This window comes from Leucopleurus acutus (assembly GCF_964270905.1).
Source record: "Leucopleurus acutus genome assembly, chromosome: 15".
NCBI classification, from domain to species: domain Eukaryota; kingdom Metazoa; phylum Chordata; class Mammalia; order Artiodactyla; family Delphinidae; genus Leucopleurus; species Leucopleurus acutus.
Genome location: NC_139157.1, coordinates 52,140,653 through 52,161,262, shown reverse-complemented (window position 1 = coordinate 52,161,262; position 20,610 = coordinate 52,140,653). Strand labels below are relative to the sequence as shown.

Below are 20,610 nucleotides of genomic sequence, written 5' to 3'. Positions count from 1 at the left end.
CAGGCACTCAGCCAGGAGAGGCCTTTTGTAGAGGGTTTGATGGACATGCAGTGCATGGAATAGTGACTAAAGTGTAGAGATTTAAATCACCATAAACGTGTGCCTTCGCCTTTTATGACTTAGACCAAGCCGACATCATAGTCAAGGAGAGTTACCACAGGGGGCTTATGGGCACAAAACAGCTGAGGAAGATTCCAAGTGCAACCACTCTATAAACCAGTATCCCTGGACATGGACGGTCACAGGAGAGCAAAGGAACTAAAACTCATGTTACCAAGGAAAGCGAAGCAGTTTTGTTTTTTTGTTTGTTTGTTTGTGAGGATGAGAGAAATAACTATGTTCCAAAACTCTAAAATACATTTCTGGTGCTCTTTGCTTGAATGTAACACTGAGATATATGACTAAACCAATGTGTCTGCCCCGAAAGATCATATATTATTAGGTCATGGGTGAAAACAGGAAAGGAATAAAGTGGCAGGTGATCTGTGCAACCTATTGTATATTTAAAGCTTCTTTTAACTATTTGAAAAGAAGAATAATGAGCTTACTGTAGAGTTTAATACATGGTGTACTATTATACATGTATACGTGTATTCGTTTTTCTTTTTTTTTTTTTTAGGATTACAGAGTTAGTCAAATTGACTTATTTACTGAACCAGGAGGGTTAGGACTTCTAAATTCCTACTTTGATGATATTGAAGAAATGCAGGGGTTTGGTATGATGCAGAAGACTTGTTCCATTAAAGTACATTGGGGCACGTGAGTATTTTATTTACAATACAATTCTAATGAAGCCCTTTTTTGAGTGTAAAAGGAAGACTTAAGATACTCTGTCTCTGATTTGTTGTCCTGTCAAGTAATTATTGACTACAAGGTTTTATTATTTTTTGATAAGGCACATAAAAATCTGATATTTTTGGTTACTGTGTTACCTATGTTCTCACGATTCAGCTGTCTTATAAACAATGATGATTTCTTGGAGGAAGTGCAGGGAGAAAACTGCATTTTTTAAAAAAATTAATTAATTTATTTTTGGCTGTGTTGGGTCTTCGTTGCTGCACACGGGCTTTCTCTAGCTGCCGCGAGTAGGGGCTACTCTTTGTTGTGGTGTGCAGGCTTCTCATTGTGGTGGCTTCTCTTGTTACGGAGCACGGGCTCTAGGCACGCAGGCTTCAGTAGTTGTGGCTCGCGGGCTCTAGAGCGCAGGCTCAGTAGTTGTGGCGCACGGGCTTTGTTGCTCTGCGGCATGTGGGATCTTCCTGGACCAGGGCTCGAACCCATGTCCCCTGCATTGGCAGGTGGATTCTTAACCACTGCACCACCAGGGAAGTCCAAAAACTGCATTTTTAATGTGGGAATTTCCTTTTTGCAAAGGAACCTGATTCATTCAAAGCTGAGTTGCAGATTATACCTTCAGGGTAATTCAAAGGAGGTAATTAAAACATGTGTGCCCCTGATATTTCAGGTGGGATGGAGGCCAACATGCATGCTACTTCCTTTAACATTTTCACACAATGCTTTCCAAAGCCCCTAGAATGTTGGTTTCAAAAATCACAGGAAATTGCAAGGGTATTTTGAAGGAAATGGGAATATCTCAGAGGAGAAATAAGGCTAGAAAGTTCAGGCTGCAGAACTGAAGCTTGTGGCTTCTGCAGTGGAGCGCACAGCCCAGGGCATGTGACAGACATCCACTGAGATGCAGGAAAAAACACTAAAGCTTCTTTATATATTATTTAAAATCTTCTTTTCAAATTTTGTCTTTGTGTGTATTTTCTAATCAATTCATAATATATTCAGTGGTTATATATATAAGTTATATATTCAGAGACTGCTCAAGAGATTTTATTAATGGAATATGCATAAGATAATACATATGTAATGAGTGCGAAGGTAAATACTACAAGAAACATAAATTATGGAGAGGGACAGTGGAAGTGCTACTTTAGAGAGTGGTCGGGAAGGTCCCTGGTGACCTTTAAGCAGAGACCTGAGGAAGTGAGGGAGTCAGCTGAGGGACATCTGAGGGAGGCGGAACAGGGGAGTGTCCTAGGCAGGAAGCCCAGCATTTGCAAAGCCCTCCAGGGGATGTTTGGGCAACAGGTGGGAGGTCTGGCTGCAGTAGAGTGAGCTAGGAGGACCAGTGATGGGAGAGAGGCCTCCTGTCATGTCAGACCTTGAAGGACTTGGGAGGGATTTTAGATGGCTCCAAGTGACGTGAGAACTCATTGGAGGATTTTGATCTAACTTGTGTTTTAGGAGGATCACTCTAGCTGCTGTGTAAAAGTAGATTGTAAAGAGGTAAGAATGGGAGCAAAGAAACCAGTGAGGAGGTCACGGCAGTTACATAGGCAAGAGGTTTTGGTGACTTGGCATGACAGTAGTGGTGAAAAATGGTCAGATTCTGGATACATTTTGAAGACAGAACCAACATGTGCTGACAGATTTTATGTGGGGTGTGAGGGGCTGAGAAATGTCCAGGGTTTGGGACCCCAGCATTTACCAGAATGGAGAAAACTAGGAGAGGGAATGAAATCCAGGAGTTGAGTTTGTGAGGTTAAGTTGGAGATGTCAACTGCACGTTCAAGTAAGAGGTCAGGAAGGTGACTGGATGCATGACACTGGAATTCGGGATTGGGGTGAGGCTGGAGATAAAATCAGGAGTCATCAGCACGGAGAATGTATCTAAACCGGGTGCTAGATAAGATCTCATCGGGGAGTGAGTGTAAAGAGCAGAAAAGGCATCTGAGCTTCGGGCACTTTTGTGTTTAGTGATTGGTAAGAAAAGGAGGAATCTAAACAAAAAAAGTGTCTTCATCTCTTGCTGCCTTTTATTTTTTTCACATCAAAGAGATCTCTACATCTTTTTTCTCAAAGCATTTAATGTTGAGAAATATCACTTTCCTTAGAAGAATGAAATAGGCGTTTGCCATAATATCTTAATCTCCATGTCTGGAAGGTTTCATCACTCAGGCTTGGGCTATGTGGAAGCATAATGAGCTACACTTTAAAGTTTCTTACCTTGACAGTAAGTTTAACCTAGTTTTATAGGTGGTAGTTACAAACCAGTAATGTTTTACAAGTTTTGATGGGCTTGCATGGCAGTAGACTTTTTTTTTTTTTTTTTTTTCCCCCTGGTTCTTCATTTCCATTAGGATAATAGGAAGCTGCCTTGGATGTCAGCTCAAAGTTTGGGGTCATTGAACTTGGTCATCTTGGGACCAGGTCAGTAGTACTTTTACAGATCTCCAAGGAGAATCTCAGTGGGTTGGGAGGATTCAGCTGATAACAGGTACCCGAGCTCATGTTGCTTCTGTTGGTGCAGCAGTCCCCTGAACTGGTGTAAGAGAAGATTTTGCTGGGGGTGGTGTAGGGGGCGTGGTACTTGTTTAGATTCCATTAGGAGATTTATTTCAGGGCCTATTCATTCTGGATTAGGTTTTGCTACACATACACAAATGAAGAGTATTACTTGTCGGTTTCTTATTTGGGAAAGTGAGACATTTCTAACTCACATTTCCTTTCAGATTCTCTTGCCTGTGATTTGTTTTTAAACCTTTGTTTAAAGCAGCTGGCTAATCCTGGTACCCATCCTTGTAGAGGTGAGGGCGCATCTTTTTTTGAGTATATTTCTAATAAACAAAGCTAAAGGATTTTAGAACTTCAAAGGGAGCATTTTGAGCATCTGTTCCAACACCATCATTTAACCAAGGAAGACAGGTTTTGGTCACTTTCTCAAGTTGGATTAGTTGTTAGGATTAGTCGTCAGCAGAACAGGTACTGGAATGCAGGTGTTCTGAAGTCAAGGGACATTTTTTAATAGCCACATATTCTTTTGATCAGTGCTGTTATGAAATATTTGATACATAAAAATATGTGTATATGTGAATTACGAAGTCTAGTAGTCAAGCCCCCACGTGCCCATCACCCGACTGAGAACCTCACCGTTACCAATGCTGCCGCAGGACCTGGCATAGCCCGCCTGCTCCCATCCCCCTGACTCCTCTACGTGTATGACCCCTCTCTGAAACTTTGTGGTTTTCTCATTCCCTTATTTTATAGTTTCATCCTATGGTATCTGTCCCTGCACTGTTTTAGTTGTGCTTGCTTTTGAACTTCATAAAAATGTTATCAAACGTCCGTGTGGCTTGTTCTTTTTTCTTTACGTTGTTTCTAAGATTACCCATATGGATGAGTATATCTGTACTTACTCTTTTTGTTTGTTTTAAATTTATTTTTTGGCTACATTGCGTCTTTTTTTTTTTTTAAATAGGACTCTATTCACAGGAGTCTTAGCCTTTAGAAATATTTTGCATTGAAAGAAAGCTATAAAGAATTGATCTTTTCTTTAGATCAATTCTTTAGAATTGTTTAAAAGTTTTATGTTATATAACCACATGTAAAAATTATGACTAATGAATTCAATCAAACTTCAAATACTAATCCTCTGAAAGTAGCTTTTAGGTTAAGATACTAAGTGTGGCTCAATGTTGTACCTTCAGTTGACTTGTCATCTATTGAAAGAAGGCCCACTTGGATGGGAGCCCCATCTTCCTCTCTGCCTTGACTCAGGTGGGCCTGTGCTCATACATATCCCTACTTGTAGGCATGACCTATTCTTAGATTTCAACTCTCTGATGGGTTCAAGAAATTCTGTAATCTTCTACTTTATCCAGCTTTTTCTTCTTGTTAGGATAACACTCTTCACAGCTTTCTCCATCTTAAGTGGAAACTAGCAGTCCCATTGTGATGATTTTTTTTTAATTAATTATTTTATACAGCAGGTTCTTCTTAGTCATCCATGCTACACATATCAGTGTATATATGTCAATCCCAATCTCCCAATTCATCCCACCACCATCCCCCGCCACTTCCCCCTCTTGGTGTCCATACGTTTGTTCTCTACATCTGTGTCTCTATTTCTGCCCTGCAAACCAGTTCATCTGTACCATTTTTCTAGGTTCCACGTATATGTGTTAATATATGATATTTGTTTTTCTCTTTCTGCCTTACTTCACTCTGTATGACAGTCTCATCCATCCACATATCCACAAATGACCCAATTTTGTTCCTTTTTATGGCTGAGTAATACTCCATTGTATATATGTACCACATCTTTATCCATTCGTCTGTTGATGGGCATTTAGGTTGCTTCCATGACCTGGCTATTGTAAATAGTGCTGCAGTGACATTGGGGTGCATGTGTCTTTTTGAATTATGGTTTTCTCTGGGTATATGCCCAGTAGTGGGATTGCTGGGTCATATGATAATTCTATTTTTAGTTTTTCAAGGAACCTTCATACTCTTCTCCATAGTGGCTGTATCAATTTACATTCCCACCAACAGTGCAAGAGGGTTCCCTTTCCTCCACACCCTCTCAAGCATTTGTTGTTTGTAGATTTTCTGATGATGCCCATTCTAACTGGTGTGAGGTGATACTTCATTGTAGTTTTGATTTGCATTTCTCTAATGATTAGTGACATTGAACAGCTTTTCCATGTGCTTCTTGGCCATCTATATGTCTTCTTTGGAGAAATGTCTATTTAGTCTTCTGCCCATTTTTGGATTGGGTTGTTTGTTTTTTTTAATATTGAGCTGCATGAGCTGTTTATATATTTTGGAGATTAATCCTTTGTCCGTTGATTCGTTTGCAAATATTTTCTCCCATTCTGAGGGTTGTCTTTTCGTCTTGTTTATGGTTTCCTTTGCTGTGCAAAAGCTTTTAAGTTTCATTAGGTCTCATTTGTTTATTTTTGTTTTTATTTCCATTACTCTAGGAGGTGGATCAAAAAAAGAACTTACTGTGATTTATGTCAAAGAGTGTTCTTCCTATGTTTTCCTCTAAGAGTTTTATAGTGTCCAGTCTTACATTTAGGTCTCTACTCCATTTTGAATTTATTTTGGTGTATGGTGTTAGGGAGTGTTCTAATTTCATTCTTTTACATGTAGCTGTCCAGTTTTCCCAGCACCACATATTGAAGAGACTGTCCTTTCTCCATTGTATATCCTTGCCTCCTTTGTCATAGATTAGTTGACCATACCTGTGTGGGTTTATCTCAGGGCTTCCTATCTTGTTCCATTGATCTGTATTTCTGCTTCTGTGCCAGTACCATATTGTCTTGATTACTGTAGCTTTGTAGTATAGTCTGATTCTTCCAGCTCCGTTTTTTTCCCTGAAGACTGCTTTGGCTATTCGGGGTCTTTGGTGTCGCCATACAAATTTTAAGATGTTTTGTTCTCGTTCTGTAAAAAATGCCATTGGTAATGGCATCGAATCTGTAGATTGCTTTGGGTAGTATAGTCATTTTCACAGTGTTGATTCTTTCAATCCAAGAACATGGTATATCTCTCCATCTGTTGGTATCATCTTTAATTCCTTTCATCAGTGTCTTATAGTTTTCTGCATACAGGTCTTTTGTCTCCCTAGGTAGGTTTATGCCTAGGTATTTTATTCTTTTTGTTCAGTGGTAAATGGGAGTGTTTCCTTAATTTCTCATTCAGATTTTCCATTATTACTGTATAGGAATGCAAGAGGTTTCTGTGCATTAATTTTGTATCCTGCAACTTTACCAAATTCATTGATTAGCTCTAGTAGTTTTCTGGTGGCATCTTTAGGATTCTCTATGTATAGTATCATGTCATCTGCAAACAGTGACAGTTTTACTACTTCTTTTCCAATTTGTATTCCTTTTATTTCTTTTTCTTCTCTGATTGCCGTGGCTAGGACTTCCAAAACTATGTTGAATAATAGTGGTGAGAGTGGACATCCTTGTCTTGTTCCTGATCTTAGAGGAAATGCTTTCAGTTTTTCACCATTGATAATGATGTTTGCTGTGGGTTTGTCATATATGGCCTTTATTTTGTTGAGGTAGGTTCCCTCTCTGATCACTTTCTGAAGAGTTTTTATCATAAATGGGTGTTGAATTTTGTCAGAAGCTTCTGCCTCTATTGAGATGATCATATGGTTTTTCTTCTTCAGTTTGTTAATATGGTGTATCCCATTGATTGATTTGTATATATTGAAGAATCCTTGCATCCCTGGGGTAAATCCCACTTGATCATGGTGTATGATCCTTTTAATGTGTTGGATTCTGTTTGCTAGTATTTTGTTGAGGATTTTTGCATCTATATTTATCAGTGATATTGGTCTGTAATTTCCTTTTTTTGTAGTATCTTTGTCTGGTTTTGGTATCAGGGTGATGGTGGCCTCCTAGAATGAGTTTGGGAGTGTTTTTTCTTCTGCAATTTTTTGGAAGAGTTTGAAAAGGATGGGTGTTAGCTCTTCTCTAAATGTTTGATAGAATTCACCTGTGAAGCCATCTGGTCCTGCACTTTTGTTTGTTGGAAGGTTTTTTTTTTTTTTTTTTTTTTTTTTAAAAGAAGATGTTGGGGGTAGGAGTTTATTAATTAATTAATTAAATTTTGGCTGTGTTGGGTCTTCGTTTCCGTGCGAGGGCTTTCTCTAGTTGTGGCAAGCGGGGGCCACTCTTCATCGCGGCACGCGGGCCTCTCACTATGGTGGCCTCTCTTGTTGCGGAGCACAGGCTCCAGACGCGCAGGCTCAGTAGTTGTGGCTCACGGACCTAGTTGCTTCGTGGCATGTGGGATCCTCCCAGACCAGGTCTCAAACCCGTGTCCCCTGCATTAGCAGGCAGATTCTCAACCACTGCGCCACCAGGGAAGCCCTGTTGGAAGATTTTTAATCACTGTTTCAATTTCATTACTTGTGATTGGTCTGTTCATATTTTCTATTTCTTCCTGGTTCATTCTTGGAAGGTTATGCCTCTCTAAGAATTTGTCCATTTCTTTCAGGTTGTTCATTTTATTGGCATAGAGTTGCTTGTAGTAGTCTCTTTTGATGCTTTGTATTTCTGCGGTGTCTGTTGTAACTTCTTTTTCATTTCTAATTTTATTGATTTGAGTCCTCTCCCTCTTTTTGTTGATGAGTCTGGCTATTGGTTTATCAATTTTGTTTATCTTCTCAAAGAACCAGCTTTTAGTCTTATTGATCTTTGCTATTGTTTTCTTTGTTTCTATTTCATGTATTTCCTCTATCTTTATGATTTCTTTCCTTCTGCTAACTTTGGGTTTTGTTTGTTCTTTCTCTAGTTCCTTTAGGTGTAAGGTTAGGTTGTTTATTTGAGATTTTTCTTGTTTCTTGAGGTAGGCTTGTATAGCTATAAACTTCCCTTAGAACTGCTTTTGCTGTATCCCATAGGTTTTGGATTGTCGTGTTTTCATTGTCATTTGTCTCTAGGTATTTTTTATTTCCTCTTTAATTTCTTCAGTGATCTCTTGGTTAATTAGTAACGTATTGTTTATCCTCCATGTGTTTGTGTTTTTTACATTTTTTTTCCTTGTAACTGATTTCTAATCTCATAGCATTGTGGTCAGAAAAGATGCTTGATATGATTTCAGTTTTCTTAAATTTACTGAGGCTTGATTTGTGACCCAAGATGTGATCTATCCTGAAGAATGTTCCTTGCGCACTTGAGACGAAAGTGTAATCTGCTGTTTTTGGATGGAATGTCGTATAAATATCAATTAAATATATCTGGTTTATTATGTCTTTTAAAGCTTCTGTTTCCTTATTTATTTTCATTTTGGATGATCTGTCCCTTGGTGTAAGTGAGGCGTTAAAGTCTCCCACTATTATTGTGTTACTGTCGATTTTCTCTTTTACAGCTGTTAGCAGTTGCCTTATGTGTTGAGGTGCTTCTATGTTGGGTGCATATATATTTATAATTGTTATATCTTCTTGGATTGATCCCTTGATCATTATGTAGTGTCCTTCCTTGTCTCTTGTAACATTCTTTATTTTAAAGTCTATTTTATCTGATATGAGTATTGCCACTCCAGCTTTCTTTTGATATCCATTTGCATGGAATCTCTTTTTCCATCCCCTCACTTTCAGTCTGTATGTGTCCCTAGGTCTGAAGTGGGTCTCTTGTAGACAGCATATATATGGGTCTTGTTTTTGTATCCATTCAGCAAGCCTGTGTCTTTTGATTGGAGCATTTAATACATTCACATTTAAGGTAATTATCAATATGTATGTTCCTTTTACCATTTTCTAAATTGTTTTGGGTTTGTTTCTGTAGGTCCTTTTCTTCTCTTGTGTTTCCCACTTAGAGAAGTTCCTTTAGCATTTGTTGTAGAGCTGGTTTGGTGGTGCTGAATTCTCTTAGCTTTTGCTTGTCTGTAAAGCTTTTGATTTTTCCATTGAATCTGAATGAGATCCTTGCCGGGTAGAGTAATCTTGGTTATAGGTTCTTCCCTTTCATCACTTTAAGTATATAATGCCACTCCCTTCTGGCTTGTAGACTTTCTGCTGAGAAATCAGCTGTTAACCTTATGGGAGTTCCCTTGTATGTTATTTGTCGTTTTTCCCCTGCTGCTTTCAATAATTTTTCTTTGTCTTTAATTTTTGCCAATTTGATTACTATGTGTCTCGGTGTGTTTCTCCTTGGGTTTATCCTGTATGGGACTTGCTGCGCTTCCTGGACCTGGGTGGCTATTTCCTTTCCCATGTTAGGGAAGTTTTTGACTATAATCTCTGCAAATATTTTCTCTGGTCTTTCCTCTCTCTCTTCTCCTTCTGGGACCCCTATAATGCGAATGTTGTTGCGTGTAATGTTGTCCCAGAGGTCTCTTATGTTGTCTTCATTTCTTTTCATTCTTTTTTCTTTATTCTGTTCCGCAGCAGAATTCCACCATTATGTCTTCCAGGTTATCTGTTCTTCTGCCTCAGTTATTCTGCTATTGACTCCTTGTAGTGTATTTTTCATTTCAGTTATTGTATTATTCATCTCTGTTTGTTCATTCTTCTAGATCTTTGTTAAACATTTCTTGCATCTTCTGGATCGTTGCCTTCCTTCTTTTTCTGAGGTCCTGGATCATCTTCACTATCATTATTCTGAATTCTTTTTCTGGAAGGTTGCATATCTCCACTTCATTTAGTTGTTTTTCTGGGGTTTTATCTTGTTCCTTCATCTGGTACATAGCCCTCTGCCTTTTCTTCTTGTCTGTCTTTCTGTGAATGTGGTTTTTGTTCCACAGGCTGCAGGATTTTAGTAGTTCTTGCTTCTGCTGTCTGCCCTCTGGTGGATGAGGCTATCTAAGAGGCTTGTGCAAGTTTCCTGATAGGAGGGACCAGTGGTGGGTAGAGCTGGCTGTTGCTCTGGTGGGCAGAGCTCAGTAAAACTTTAATCCACTTATTTGCTGATAGGTGGGGCTTGGTTCCCTCCCTGTTGGTTGTTTGCCCTGAGGTGACCCAACACTGGAGCCTACCCAGCCAGGCTCTTTGGTGGGGCTAATGGTGGACTCTGGGAGGGCTCACGCCAAGGAGTACTTCCCAGAACTGCTGCTGCTGGTGTCCTTGTCCCTTGGTGAGCCACAGCTGCCCCCCGCCTCTGCAGGAGACCCTTCAACACTACCAGGTAGGTCTGGTTTAGTCTCCTATGGGGTCACTGCTCCTTCTTCTGGGTCCTGATGTGCACACTACTTTGTGTGTGCCCTCCAAGAGTGGAGTCTCTGTTTCCCCCAGTCCTGCCAAAGTCCTGCAATCAAATCCTGCTAGCCTCCAAAGTCTGATTCTCTAGGAATTCCTCCTCCCTTTTCCAGACCCCCTGGTTTGGAAGCCTGACGTGGGGCTCAGAACCTTCACTCCAGTGGGTGGACTTCTGTGGTATAAGTGTTCTCCAGTTTGTGAGTCACCCACCCAGCAGTTATGGGATTTGATTTTATTGTGATTGCGCCCCTCCTACCGTCTCATTGTGGCTTCTCCTTTGTCTTTGGATGTGGAGTATCTTTTTTGGTGAGTTCCGGTGTCTTCCTGTCGATGATTATTCAGCAGTTAGTTGTGATTCTGGTGTTTTTGCAAGAGGGAGTGCAAGCACGTCCTTCTACTTCACCATCTTGAACCAATCTCCTGCGTTGGGTCGAACCAATCTCCTGCGTTGGGTTTTTGTTGCTGCGTGCAGGCTTTCTCTGGTTGCGGTGAGTGGGGGCTACTCTTCCTTGCAGTGTGCGGGCTTCTCATTGCGATGGTTTGTCTTGTTGCGGAGCATGGGCTCTAGGTGCACAGGCTTCAGTAGTTGCAGCACATGGGCTCAGTAGTTGTGGTGTGTGGGCTTCAGTAATTGTGGCTCGTGGGCTCAGTAGTTGTGGCTCGCGGGCTCTAGAGCGCAGGCTCAGTAATTGTGGTGCACGGGCCTAGCTGGTCTGCCGCATGTGGGATCTTCCCAGACCAGGGATCAAACCTGTGTCCCCTGAATTGGCAGGAGGATTCTTAACCACTGAGCCACCAGGGAAGTCCCAGCCACTGACTTCTTGAAGAATTTAGATTAGCTGCTACATGTAGAATGTAGAGAATGTGCTACATTCTGGATTTTCTGAGTGTTTCCTCATGATGTCATTTAACTCGTTCTTCTGTCACCTGAATTTTCTGTATAGAGGTGGTTGAGTCTGCAGGTATGATCAGATGCAGATTGAAGAGTTTTGACAAGGTTGCTACTTCCTGTAGATAGTGGTGTATATTCATGCTGTATCACAACTTGTGGTACATGCCAGCCTGCTTCTCATTAATGATCCCAAGTTTGATTGCTTGGTTAAATTGGTGCTTCCCACATCTCCCCATTGTAAAGGCACATTTCCCCGCTTGAGATTCAGAGCTCACCCTCCTCTGAATAACCTCAAAGTTGGCACGTTCATACTTAATCTTTTGAGTACCCCGCTGGTTTCTGTACGTAGCCAACATTCATGTGCAGCCATGTCTGGAGAATAAGACTGAGGATCCAGCCGGAAATACTGTTTCTTTGTTTGTTTAAGAACAGTGTTTGTTTAAGATAAGACCAGTTTTTCTTGTCTGACTCAAAGGGTATTTCTGAAAGAGTAATTATGCAAATGTTTTTAATGAATGGATGGCCATTGTTATTAGTCCAACAATGTTCATTTGTATGTATACTTCTGTTATTTTTTTAAAAGTTCTTTATAGTCATACTGTTTATTCATAATGTAAGCAAAAGCTCATTATCTGAGTACGTGGGAAAATAAAAGAATACCTTTAGAAAATGAAATAACACTGCCTGAAGGTAGTTTCCTCCTCTCTTGAGCGCCTCGTGAATAATGTATCTTGTTGGAATAGAATTTAGGGGAAAAGGATCACACTCTGTATATGAGTTTTCAAATTCCAGAGTCCACCGAACATTCATAAATGTCTGAGTTACCCAGGAGGCCCTTAGCACTCACTCACTGAGGAGGGACCCTCAGAACAGCAGTCTTTTCAAGTGTGGCAGTTTATATGTTCAGTTTTTTGAGAAATTACCCTTTACCCCAAATTACCTTCCTTCTGTGAATGTTATTGTGACTGAACCATGTGCTTCAAGGAAAGTGAGATATTTAGTATCAGATGAATACATACCCTCGGACCTCAAACTATAGGAGGAAAGACTGAATGAAAGGGTACTTCAGTAAGCATCATGTCGGAATCTCAGAATCACTGGTTTATGAGCTGTCCATTGTGTTTATGAAAAATTCACCCTGTTTACTTGTGAAGAGTCAGACTTCAAGGCCCGTGGCTAGTTAGCCAGATACCACAGTGTATGACAAGTTGCCATTATTTAGCTAGGGCATCAGTGTGCGGTGTGCGTGTGAGAGCTGTGAGCTCCAAAAAAGACATAATGCATCCTTAACTGTCATGCTTTAAACAAAAGGAGGTTTAGAGGGCCCCACTCTTAGCCTCTGCTTTCTTGTGGTTTAGGGATATTGCAGTGATATTTAAAAGATGTCTCTTTTTTCCCTTAATTTTTTACTGAAGTATATATAACATTTGTATTAAAAGGTGCACAACAAATCATACATGTGTAAACTGAGTGAATTTTCAAAATGTAGCCATCACTCAGATCAAGAAATAGTGCACAACCAGTGTCTTAGAAGCTCCCCCTCATTCCTGCCTTCTCCTGGTTGTCCTTGTAGCTATTATCCTGACTTCTAACCCTGTGGATTAGTTTTGATCCCGCACCCATACACCACACACAGCCTCTCAGCATTCGTGTGTGTGTGTGTGTGTGTGTGTGTGTGTGTGTGTGTGTGTGTGTGTGTGTGTGTGTGTTGACAGGTCTTCAGTGGGATTTTGATTATAAAACTCTGTATAACTAGTCGAACGAAGTTGCTGATTCATCCAGGGGAATCTTTAACAAAAACCATCACCAAAAATATGCCCTTGGGCCAAAATTGTGAACAAGAGAAAAACAAAGAGGGGAGAATCAGAACCATTTTGCTGGTAAAAGATTGCCTTTACAGCCATCCTCTTCTTGGTTCGGTATTCCGGGAAACATGGTCACGTTACCCCAACTAGGATGCTTTAGCAAGACTAATAAAGAATTGTCGGGTGTGAGTGATCACCGAGAATTCCTTATTTGTTTACGAAGAGGAGGGTGAGGCTTCTGATTTCCTGACTGCAGCAGACGTGACAGCTGACAAGTCTGATAGAAGGGTGTGCTACTGAAAAGCCATAAAAATCACGTCCAAGAGCTCAACAAGCTTTGGGCCTGGGAACAAGCAGCCTTAGACTTTCAAAAGCCCCACAGACGTCACTGTGCATTGAGTCATACTCACTGCGATGATCTTGAGTCATTGTGAAATTACGTTCAGTGCACTCTCTGGAAAGAGAAGCATTGCTGTCAAAGGATGGTTGGGAGCTTGGCTTTGGGGTCAGCTAGAATCAGCCCTGCATTTGGTACTTGTAGCTGTGTGACCCTGGGCAATTTACTTAGCCTCATCTGTAAAATGGGGACAATAGTATTTTTTCCCAATAGCATTGTTGTGAGGATTACATAGAATTCTGAGTGGCATTCCTTGTAAGCTCTTTTGCTAGATGTTACTAATTTTTGATTGTGAAAAATTATTAGGTGGAACATCCTATTCTTTGGTTACAAATGGGATGTAACCTTTTAAAACATTTGAGATCTCCTGGGTAGAGCCTCTCTAAACACATATAGTGCAAAAGATAACTACTTTCATTACTTGGAAGTAATAGAGACATTTACACTTTGAAGCAATTCATAGTAGAAAGTAAAATAAGTGGACAAAGACAGCCAAGCCAGGGAGACTAGTAAAAGCTCAAGAAGAGGCGCATATAATGGCTCTTCCCCCTTGAGTTTAATGTTGCTCTATTACCTAAGTGTAACCGTACATCGTCCAGATCCACATCCTCTCCTGCTCTGTTCCTCTCTCATTAGTGGGGTGCTGTGTCCCACTGACAGAAATGATGAATTGTCTCTGTTTCTTCCTTCCTTGGTACTTATTTAGGTGGCTGATTTACGAAGAGCCTGGATTTCAGGGTGTCCCTTTTATCCTGGAACCTGGTGAATACCCTGACTTATCCTTCTGGGATACAGAGGAGGCGTATATTGGATCCATGCGGCCTCTGAAAATGGTAAAGATGGAATCCAACGATGTGTTCTCAGAATCAGTAATTCTTTGCTTAACTTTGGTAATTCATGAGATGTGACTTTAAAGCAATAAAGCAGACTTTTTAAAAACAAATATGTAGAAGATGGGACCTATTGCTAGATAGAAATAATAGAAAGGTTAACTTGCTAGATGCTACAGATGAAAAAATGTGGATAAGCCGATGGCCTTGGCCTTCAAGGTGTTCTCGGCCTTGCAGAGCCACTGATGTGTGTGCAGAGCTCAGCCCAGAGCAGAAATGAGAAAGTGAAGAATTAAACCTTTGGGGAAGAACAGGAGGACGGGCAGATAAAGTCCAACTTGTAGGTGTTAGAAAAGAGAAGGGGGATAATTAGGAGAGCTTCACGATAATTCAAGAGGGTCTTATAAACCAAGCAGGGTTAATTTAGGTGAAGGTTTCAGAGTACACTGCATGATCCAGGGCGGAGCTGGGCAAGGACGGGGCTTGCTGCGGACCAGCCAGTTGTAGTGACAGGAGGCCAGGCGGGTGGCAGCTTTGGGGGCCCTGGAGCTGGATGTCGGAATGAGTGTTGTTCTCCAAAGCTTTTGCCTTAGAAAGGGCCTGTGCTTCCTTCCCCTGTATTTTGCCTTGTTCTTTGTCTGTTTCATCTGCAAGACTCTAAGCCTTGGGAGGATCCAGTCTGCAGCTCAACCCATGTTGAGCTGCATTGTAGTAGGTGCTCACTAAAAACCTACCGCATGAGTGAGGCTCCTGTTAAACCGTGTTCTTGAAATTCCACTTCGTGATTGTCTTCTGAGGCAGTTTGAGACAAATTAGAAAGGCAGGAAGATAATTTTTTTATCTTAATTTTACCCCTCCTGCCAAAGCTTGTAGTTTAATTACCTAGATGTCTGCAGGTCTTCATGCAAATAATGTTGGGCTTTTTTCTAAAGTTAAATCCATTTTCAAAGAACAAAGTTTTGTTAGTTTTATGAATGTATGAAAGAATCACCTCAGGTTTTGAAGCCAGGTTTTTTTTATACATCTTTATTGGAGTATAATTGCTTCACAATGTTGTTATTTTCTGCCATACAACAGAATGAATCAGCTGTATGCACACACATATCCCCATATCCCCTCCCTCTTGAGCCTCCCTCCCACCCTCCCTATCCCTCCCCTCTAGGTGGTCACAAAGCACCGAGCTGATCTCCCCGTGCTATGCAGCAGCTTCCCACCAGCCATCCATTTTACGTTTGGTAGTATATATATATGTCAGTGCTACTCTCTAAGTTGGTCCCAGCTTACCCTTCCCCCCCGCCATGTCCTCAAGTCCATTCTCAACGTCTGCATCTTTATTCCTGCCCTACCACTAGGTTCATCAGTACCATTTTTCTAGATTCCATATATATGCGTTAGCATACGGTATTTGTTTTTCTCTTTCTGACGTACTTCACTCTGTATGACAGACTCTAGGTCCATCCACCGCACTACAAAAAACTCAGTTTCGTTCCTTTTCATGGCTGAGTAATACTCCATTGTACATATGTGCCACGTCCTCTTTATCCATTTGTCTGTCGACGGACATTTAGGTTGTTTCCATGTCCTGGCTCTTGTAAATAGTGCTGCAGTGAACATTTGTGGTACATGTATCTTTTTTGTTTTTTTTTTACGTAAGTAAATTTTATTTTTTTTGTACAGCAGGTTCTTATTAGTTATCTATTTTATACAAATTAGCGTATCTATGTCAATCCCAATCTCCCAGTTCACCCCACTGCCACCACCACATACTACATGTATCTTCTGAGGTATGGTTTTCTCAGGGTACATGCCCGGTAGTGGGTTGGTGGCAGTTTTTAATGGTAAGCAGCAGAACTGTGAAGTTCACAGCATTCCGAAAGGATTACTTTTGAAAAGCGTACTTACTTGGCTGTGTGAGCCCTGGTTTGTTGATAAAATCAGCCACATTCCTTTATAATTACAGTTCATTTGCTGTATTTGAGTGTCTTTGGCTGTACTTTTTTTTAAGGCTTTTAAACATAGAGGTGAAAACTATCCTTCTTACTTTCCCACTGCTGATTTTAACTTTTACCCTATTTAATATTTGTATGAGATACCTCTTCTGTGGTTGATTTTTAGTGAGATTTTTGGATTAAAAAAACCATTTTTATTATAAAAATAGAGCAACCCCCATAGACCCATCCTTCGGGATGTTTTAAATTTATCTAACAGTTTACCTGGTTATTTCAAAAGTCCTTCAGATCATATTGTGAACTTGAGGGAACTTCAACTGTTTTGTAAGCCAGCGGTTGCAAAATCAAATGCCTCCGGGGCCAGGCAGCAAATAGGCGTGAGTAGGCTGGCAGGGAGTTGAACTGCGGAAGAGGTGGAGACAGGCAAACCGCAGCCTGTATCCTGGCTGGAGGGTGAGCCCAGTTAATAAGCGCAGATGGTGAAGGTTGCTGCCTGTGAGAATTTGGGTCCAGAGATGTCAGATTTTAGGACTCCTTTTTAAGGTAAGTGAGAAATACGCATTTTTTTTTTGAGAAGTTTACTGAGTTAAAACAAACAAAAAAAAAACCCTAAGACTCATTTGGTTAAAAAGCACAGCTACTGTACAGATTCAGCTTATAGACCGCCTCTGTGAGACTCTGCTCTAAGTCTTCCTATATCTTCCCTGCATTTTTGGTAATTTTAGAACTGTCTCAGCATTGATTAAACAAACAGGAATGTGGTTGCTCTGCAGTTCCGTGGCTTACCCGCAGACTGCTGTGGGTAGTAGAAAATGGTAACGTATCAGTGACAAACCGCTTCTCTTATTATGTTATTTTTCTTTTCAGGGTGGCCGTAAAGTTGAATTCCCTATCGATCCAAAGGTAATCTATGTATTTTAAAAATTTTATTCCCGTTCCATCTCCACGAAGGTAATACTTGTGTGATTTTACATATCAGCTTCCATAAAACATAATTGCAGCCAAAGGAAGTTGTCCAACTTACACGGCATCCTTCAGGCTGGAAGGTGATGCTGACGGCACCAGTTGTCACTAACAGTATGCGTAGCCATGGCTCAAAGCGTTCGCTGTTGTATTAAGTTTGTAGTTTGTGGTTGTATTTACTAACTGCAGGACCTGTTGCTACTTGCCAGTTAGCAAGGAAAAACCTCGCTTTTCAAGACAAGTTCTCCCTACTCCCAAATGCTCTTTCTGTTAGTTCTACTTCACACATCTATGACACATAGTTTGATCTATAGTTTGTTTCATTTTTAAAGCAACTTAGAATACTTTGGTTCCTTTAGTTTGGCCTGAGCAAAATTCTAAATATCAGTTCTAGACATTGAACAAAAACCAATTATGCATAAACTGTCTTTTGAACCTTGACTTCAGGCTACACCACAGCAGAAAAAAATTTCTGATTTTTAAAATTACATTTGATGGGGCTTCCCTGGTGGCACAGTGGTTAAGAATCCGCCTGCCAAGGCAGGGGACACAGGTTCGAGCCCTGGTCCGGGAAGATCCCACGTGCCGCGGAGCAACTAAGCCCGTGCGCCACAACTACTGAGCCCGCATGCTACAACTACTGAAGCCCGTGCACCTAGAGCCCATGCTCCACAACAAGAGAAGCCACCGCAATGAGAAGCCTGCGCACCACAACTACTGAGCCCGCATGCTACAACTACTGAAGCCCGTGCACCTAGAGCCCATGCTCCACAACAAGAGAAGCCACCGCAATGAGAAGCCTGCGCACCACAACAAAGAGTAGCCCCTGCTTGCTGCAACTAAAGAAAGCCTGCGCACAGCCAACGAAGACCTAATGCAGCCAAAAATGAATAAATTTATAAAATAATTACAAGATACTGTTATTTAATTAATTTAAAAAATATTAGAACATTTTTTTTTCTTTGCAGTATGTGGGCCTCTCACTGTTGTGGCCTCTCCCGTTGTGGAGCACAGGCTCCGGACGCGCAGGCTCAGCAGCCATGGCTCATGGGCCCAGCCGCTCTGCGGCATGTGGGATCTTCCCAGACCGGGGCACGAACCCGTGTCCCCTGCATCGGCAGGCGGACTCTCAACCACTGCGCCACCAGGGAAGCCCTAAAAAATATTAGAACATTTTAATTTGTGTCCCAGGACTTAGTGATATTAAGTGACTAATTTAATGTTTGGCTATTGAGATATTTAACTTTCAACAAATTACTAGCATATCTCATTTATGTTATAGGTAGTTATTTATGAAAAGCCTTTCTTTGAAGGAAAATGTATGGAACTAGAAAAAGAGGTGTGTAATTTTATCATGGAAGGAGGTGAAACAACTGGAAATGAACATTTGCGCCTTACATCAGTGGGATCTATGAAAGTTCTAAGAGGCATGTAAGTAGACAGGAGTGACCTGTAAGGATTTCTTTTTATTCCCTTTAATAAAGTAAAAATACATGTTCTCTCTCTCCCAAAGATAGCATTCCAGATTGTATGGTAGAGTGAATTTCAAACATGTTTTCTTCAGCTGGTTGTGACCTGGATCTGACACAGCAGTTTGATGGGCTGTTTTGGGGTCAGTCAGCTGAGCAAGGCTGATAAAGTGGCCCATCCAGATTGATCAAATCTACAGTCTTGTTTATTAATATTATGCTCCAAACTATTGAACTGTTAGTTTGCTTTCTATTTTTTAGGATCATATTTTGCACTTTATAGATCTTAACATATTTCCTTTAGAATTGTACACAGTTGTATTTACAACTGGCTTGTAAATAGCCCAAAATATACAATGTTTTAATTACTAGTGGAAGAAAGTTCATTCAGTTTTATTTGCTGAAGTTCTTTTGAGTCAGTTCTTAGACATACACGTTCAGACACACGTGTACGCATGCACGCTTACCCCACCACACCCCTTCTCGGAACGTTGGTGTGTGCATCTTAGGTTGAATTCTTGGGGCCATTCTGTTAGTCTCTTAAATGCTAGGGAAGCATTCCAATAGTCATAATGCATGAGTCCATGTCTAGCTTTATAGCTATTTATATTTGTCAATGAAACTGATACTTTAACACTACTGAAAATTTCTACTCCTTCATGTTCTTTTGTTGTAGTTGGGTTGCTTATGAGAAGCCTGGCTTTACTGGTCATCAGTATTTGCTTGAAGAAGGAGAATATAAGGACTGGAATGACTGGGGAGGCTACAGTGGAGAACTTCAGTCTTTACGACCTGTATTAGGTGTAAGTCAAAGAAAAGCTAATGGCTAATACTAGGGCGTTTGGGGATAATAAACGGCTAGCCTTTGAATTCTGAATTTTTTTTTCTCAATAGGATTTTTCAAATGCTCACATGATAATGTACAATGAAAAAAACTTTGGATCCAAAGGTTCCAGTATTGATGTATTAGGAATTGTTGCTGATTTAAAGGAGACTGGATACGGAGTGAAGACACAGTCTGTTAATGTACTGAGTGGAGTGTAAGTGCAATAACCCAATTGGGATTTTAAATATGGGTTTCGCTTTGGTTTGTGTTAAAGTAATGGAGTCTCTGACCCAGAGTAGCACTCAATAAGTACATATCTCAAAAACTAAAGCATTAAGTCAGCCATTTAATACTTACTGCCACTATATTTTAATAGCTGCTTTTTAAAATCTTTCTCATATAGTATTTTTTTTATGTGTAATATAACATTGGAGCAGGCTTTTGAGTTTCATGATAGAAATCTGCAGATCCACTTCCCTTGTCATTCTTCATGGAAAGAACTCATGAATTTCTTATGATGGGAAACAGATAATAATAGTGATCTAACATTAGAAACCTGAGGTTGGGACAAAGTCCCATTTGGTTTTCCTATGGTCCTACACCTGCTCCATTATATTTCCTCACTTTCATGTATAATGTACAGCAGAGTTAATTATATTAATCATATTCTAGATTACATCCCCAGTATTTATCTTATAACTGCAAGTTTGTACCTTTTGACCCCCTTCCTCCAACTCCCCCTCCCCCCCCGACTCCCACCTCTGGTAACCACAAATGTGATCTCGTTTTCTATGAGTTTGTTTGTTTTTTAAGTATAATTGGACTTTCAACAGCATGTTAGTTTGTGGTATACAGCATAGTGATTCAGTATTTCTATGCATTTCAAAATGATCACCATGATAAGTCTAGTTACCTTCTGTCACCACACAAAGATATAACATAATTATTGATAATGTTCCTCATGCTGTACAT

General features: G+C 40.5%; 1 protein-coding gene across 1 annotated transcript in view; it reads left to right on the top strand.

The window, feature by feature from the left end:
* Nucleotides 1–20,610, top strand: part of CRYBG1 (crystallin beta-gamma domain containing 1) — a gene marked incomplete at its 5' end in the record, with an annotated part of 60,007 nt that overhangs the window by 15,354 nt on the left and 24,043 nt on the right. Inside the window, 6 exons of the mRNA XM_082855637.1 lie at nucleotides 620–759; nucleotides 14,308–14,434; nucleotides 17,248–17,283; nucleotides 18,626–18,774; nucleotides 19,489–19,615; nucleotides 19,707–19,852. Of these exons, the coding sequence (XP_082711763.1) occupies nucleotides 620–759; nucleotides 14,308–14,434; nucleotides 17,248–17,283; nucleotides 18,626–18,774; nucleotides 19,489–19,615; nucleotides 19,707–19,852 (725 nt within the window). The remainder of the gene's footprint in view (nucleotides 1–619; nucleotides 760–14,307; nucleotides 14,435–17,247; nucleotides 17,284–18,625; nucleotides 18,775–19,488; nucleotides 19,616–19,706; nucleotides 19,853–20,610) is intronic.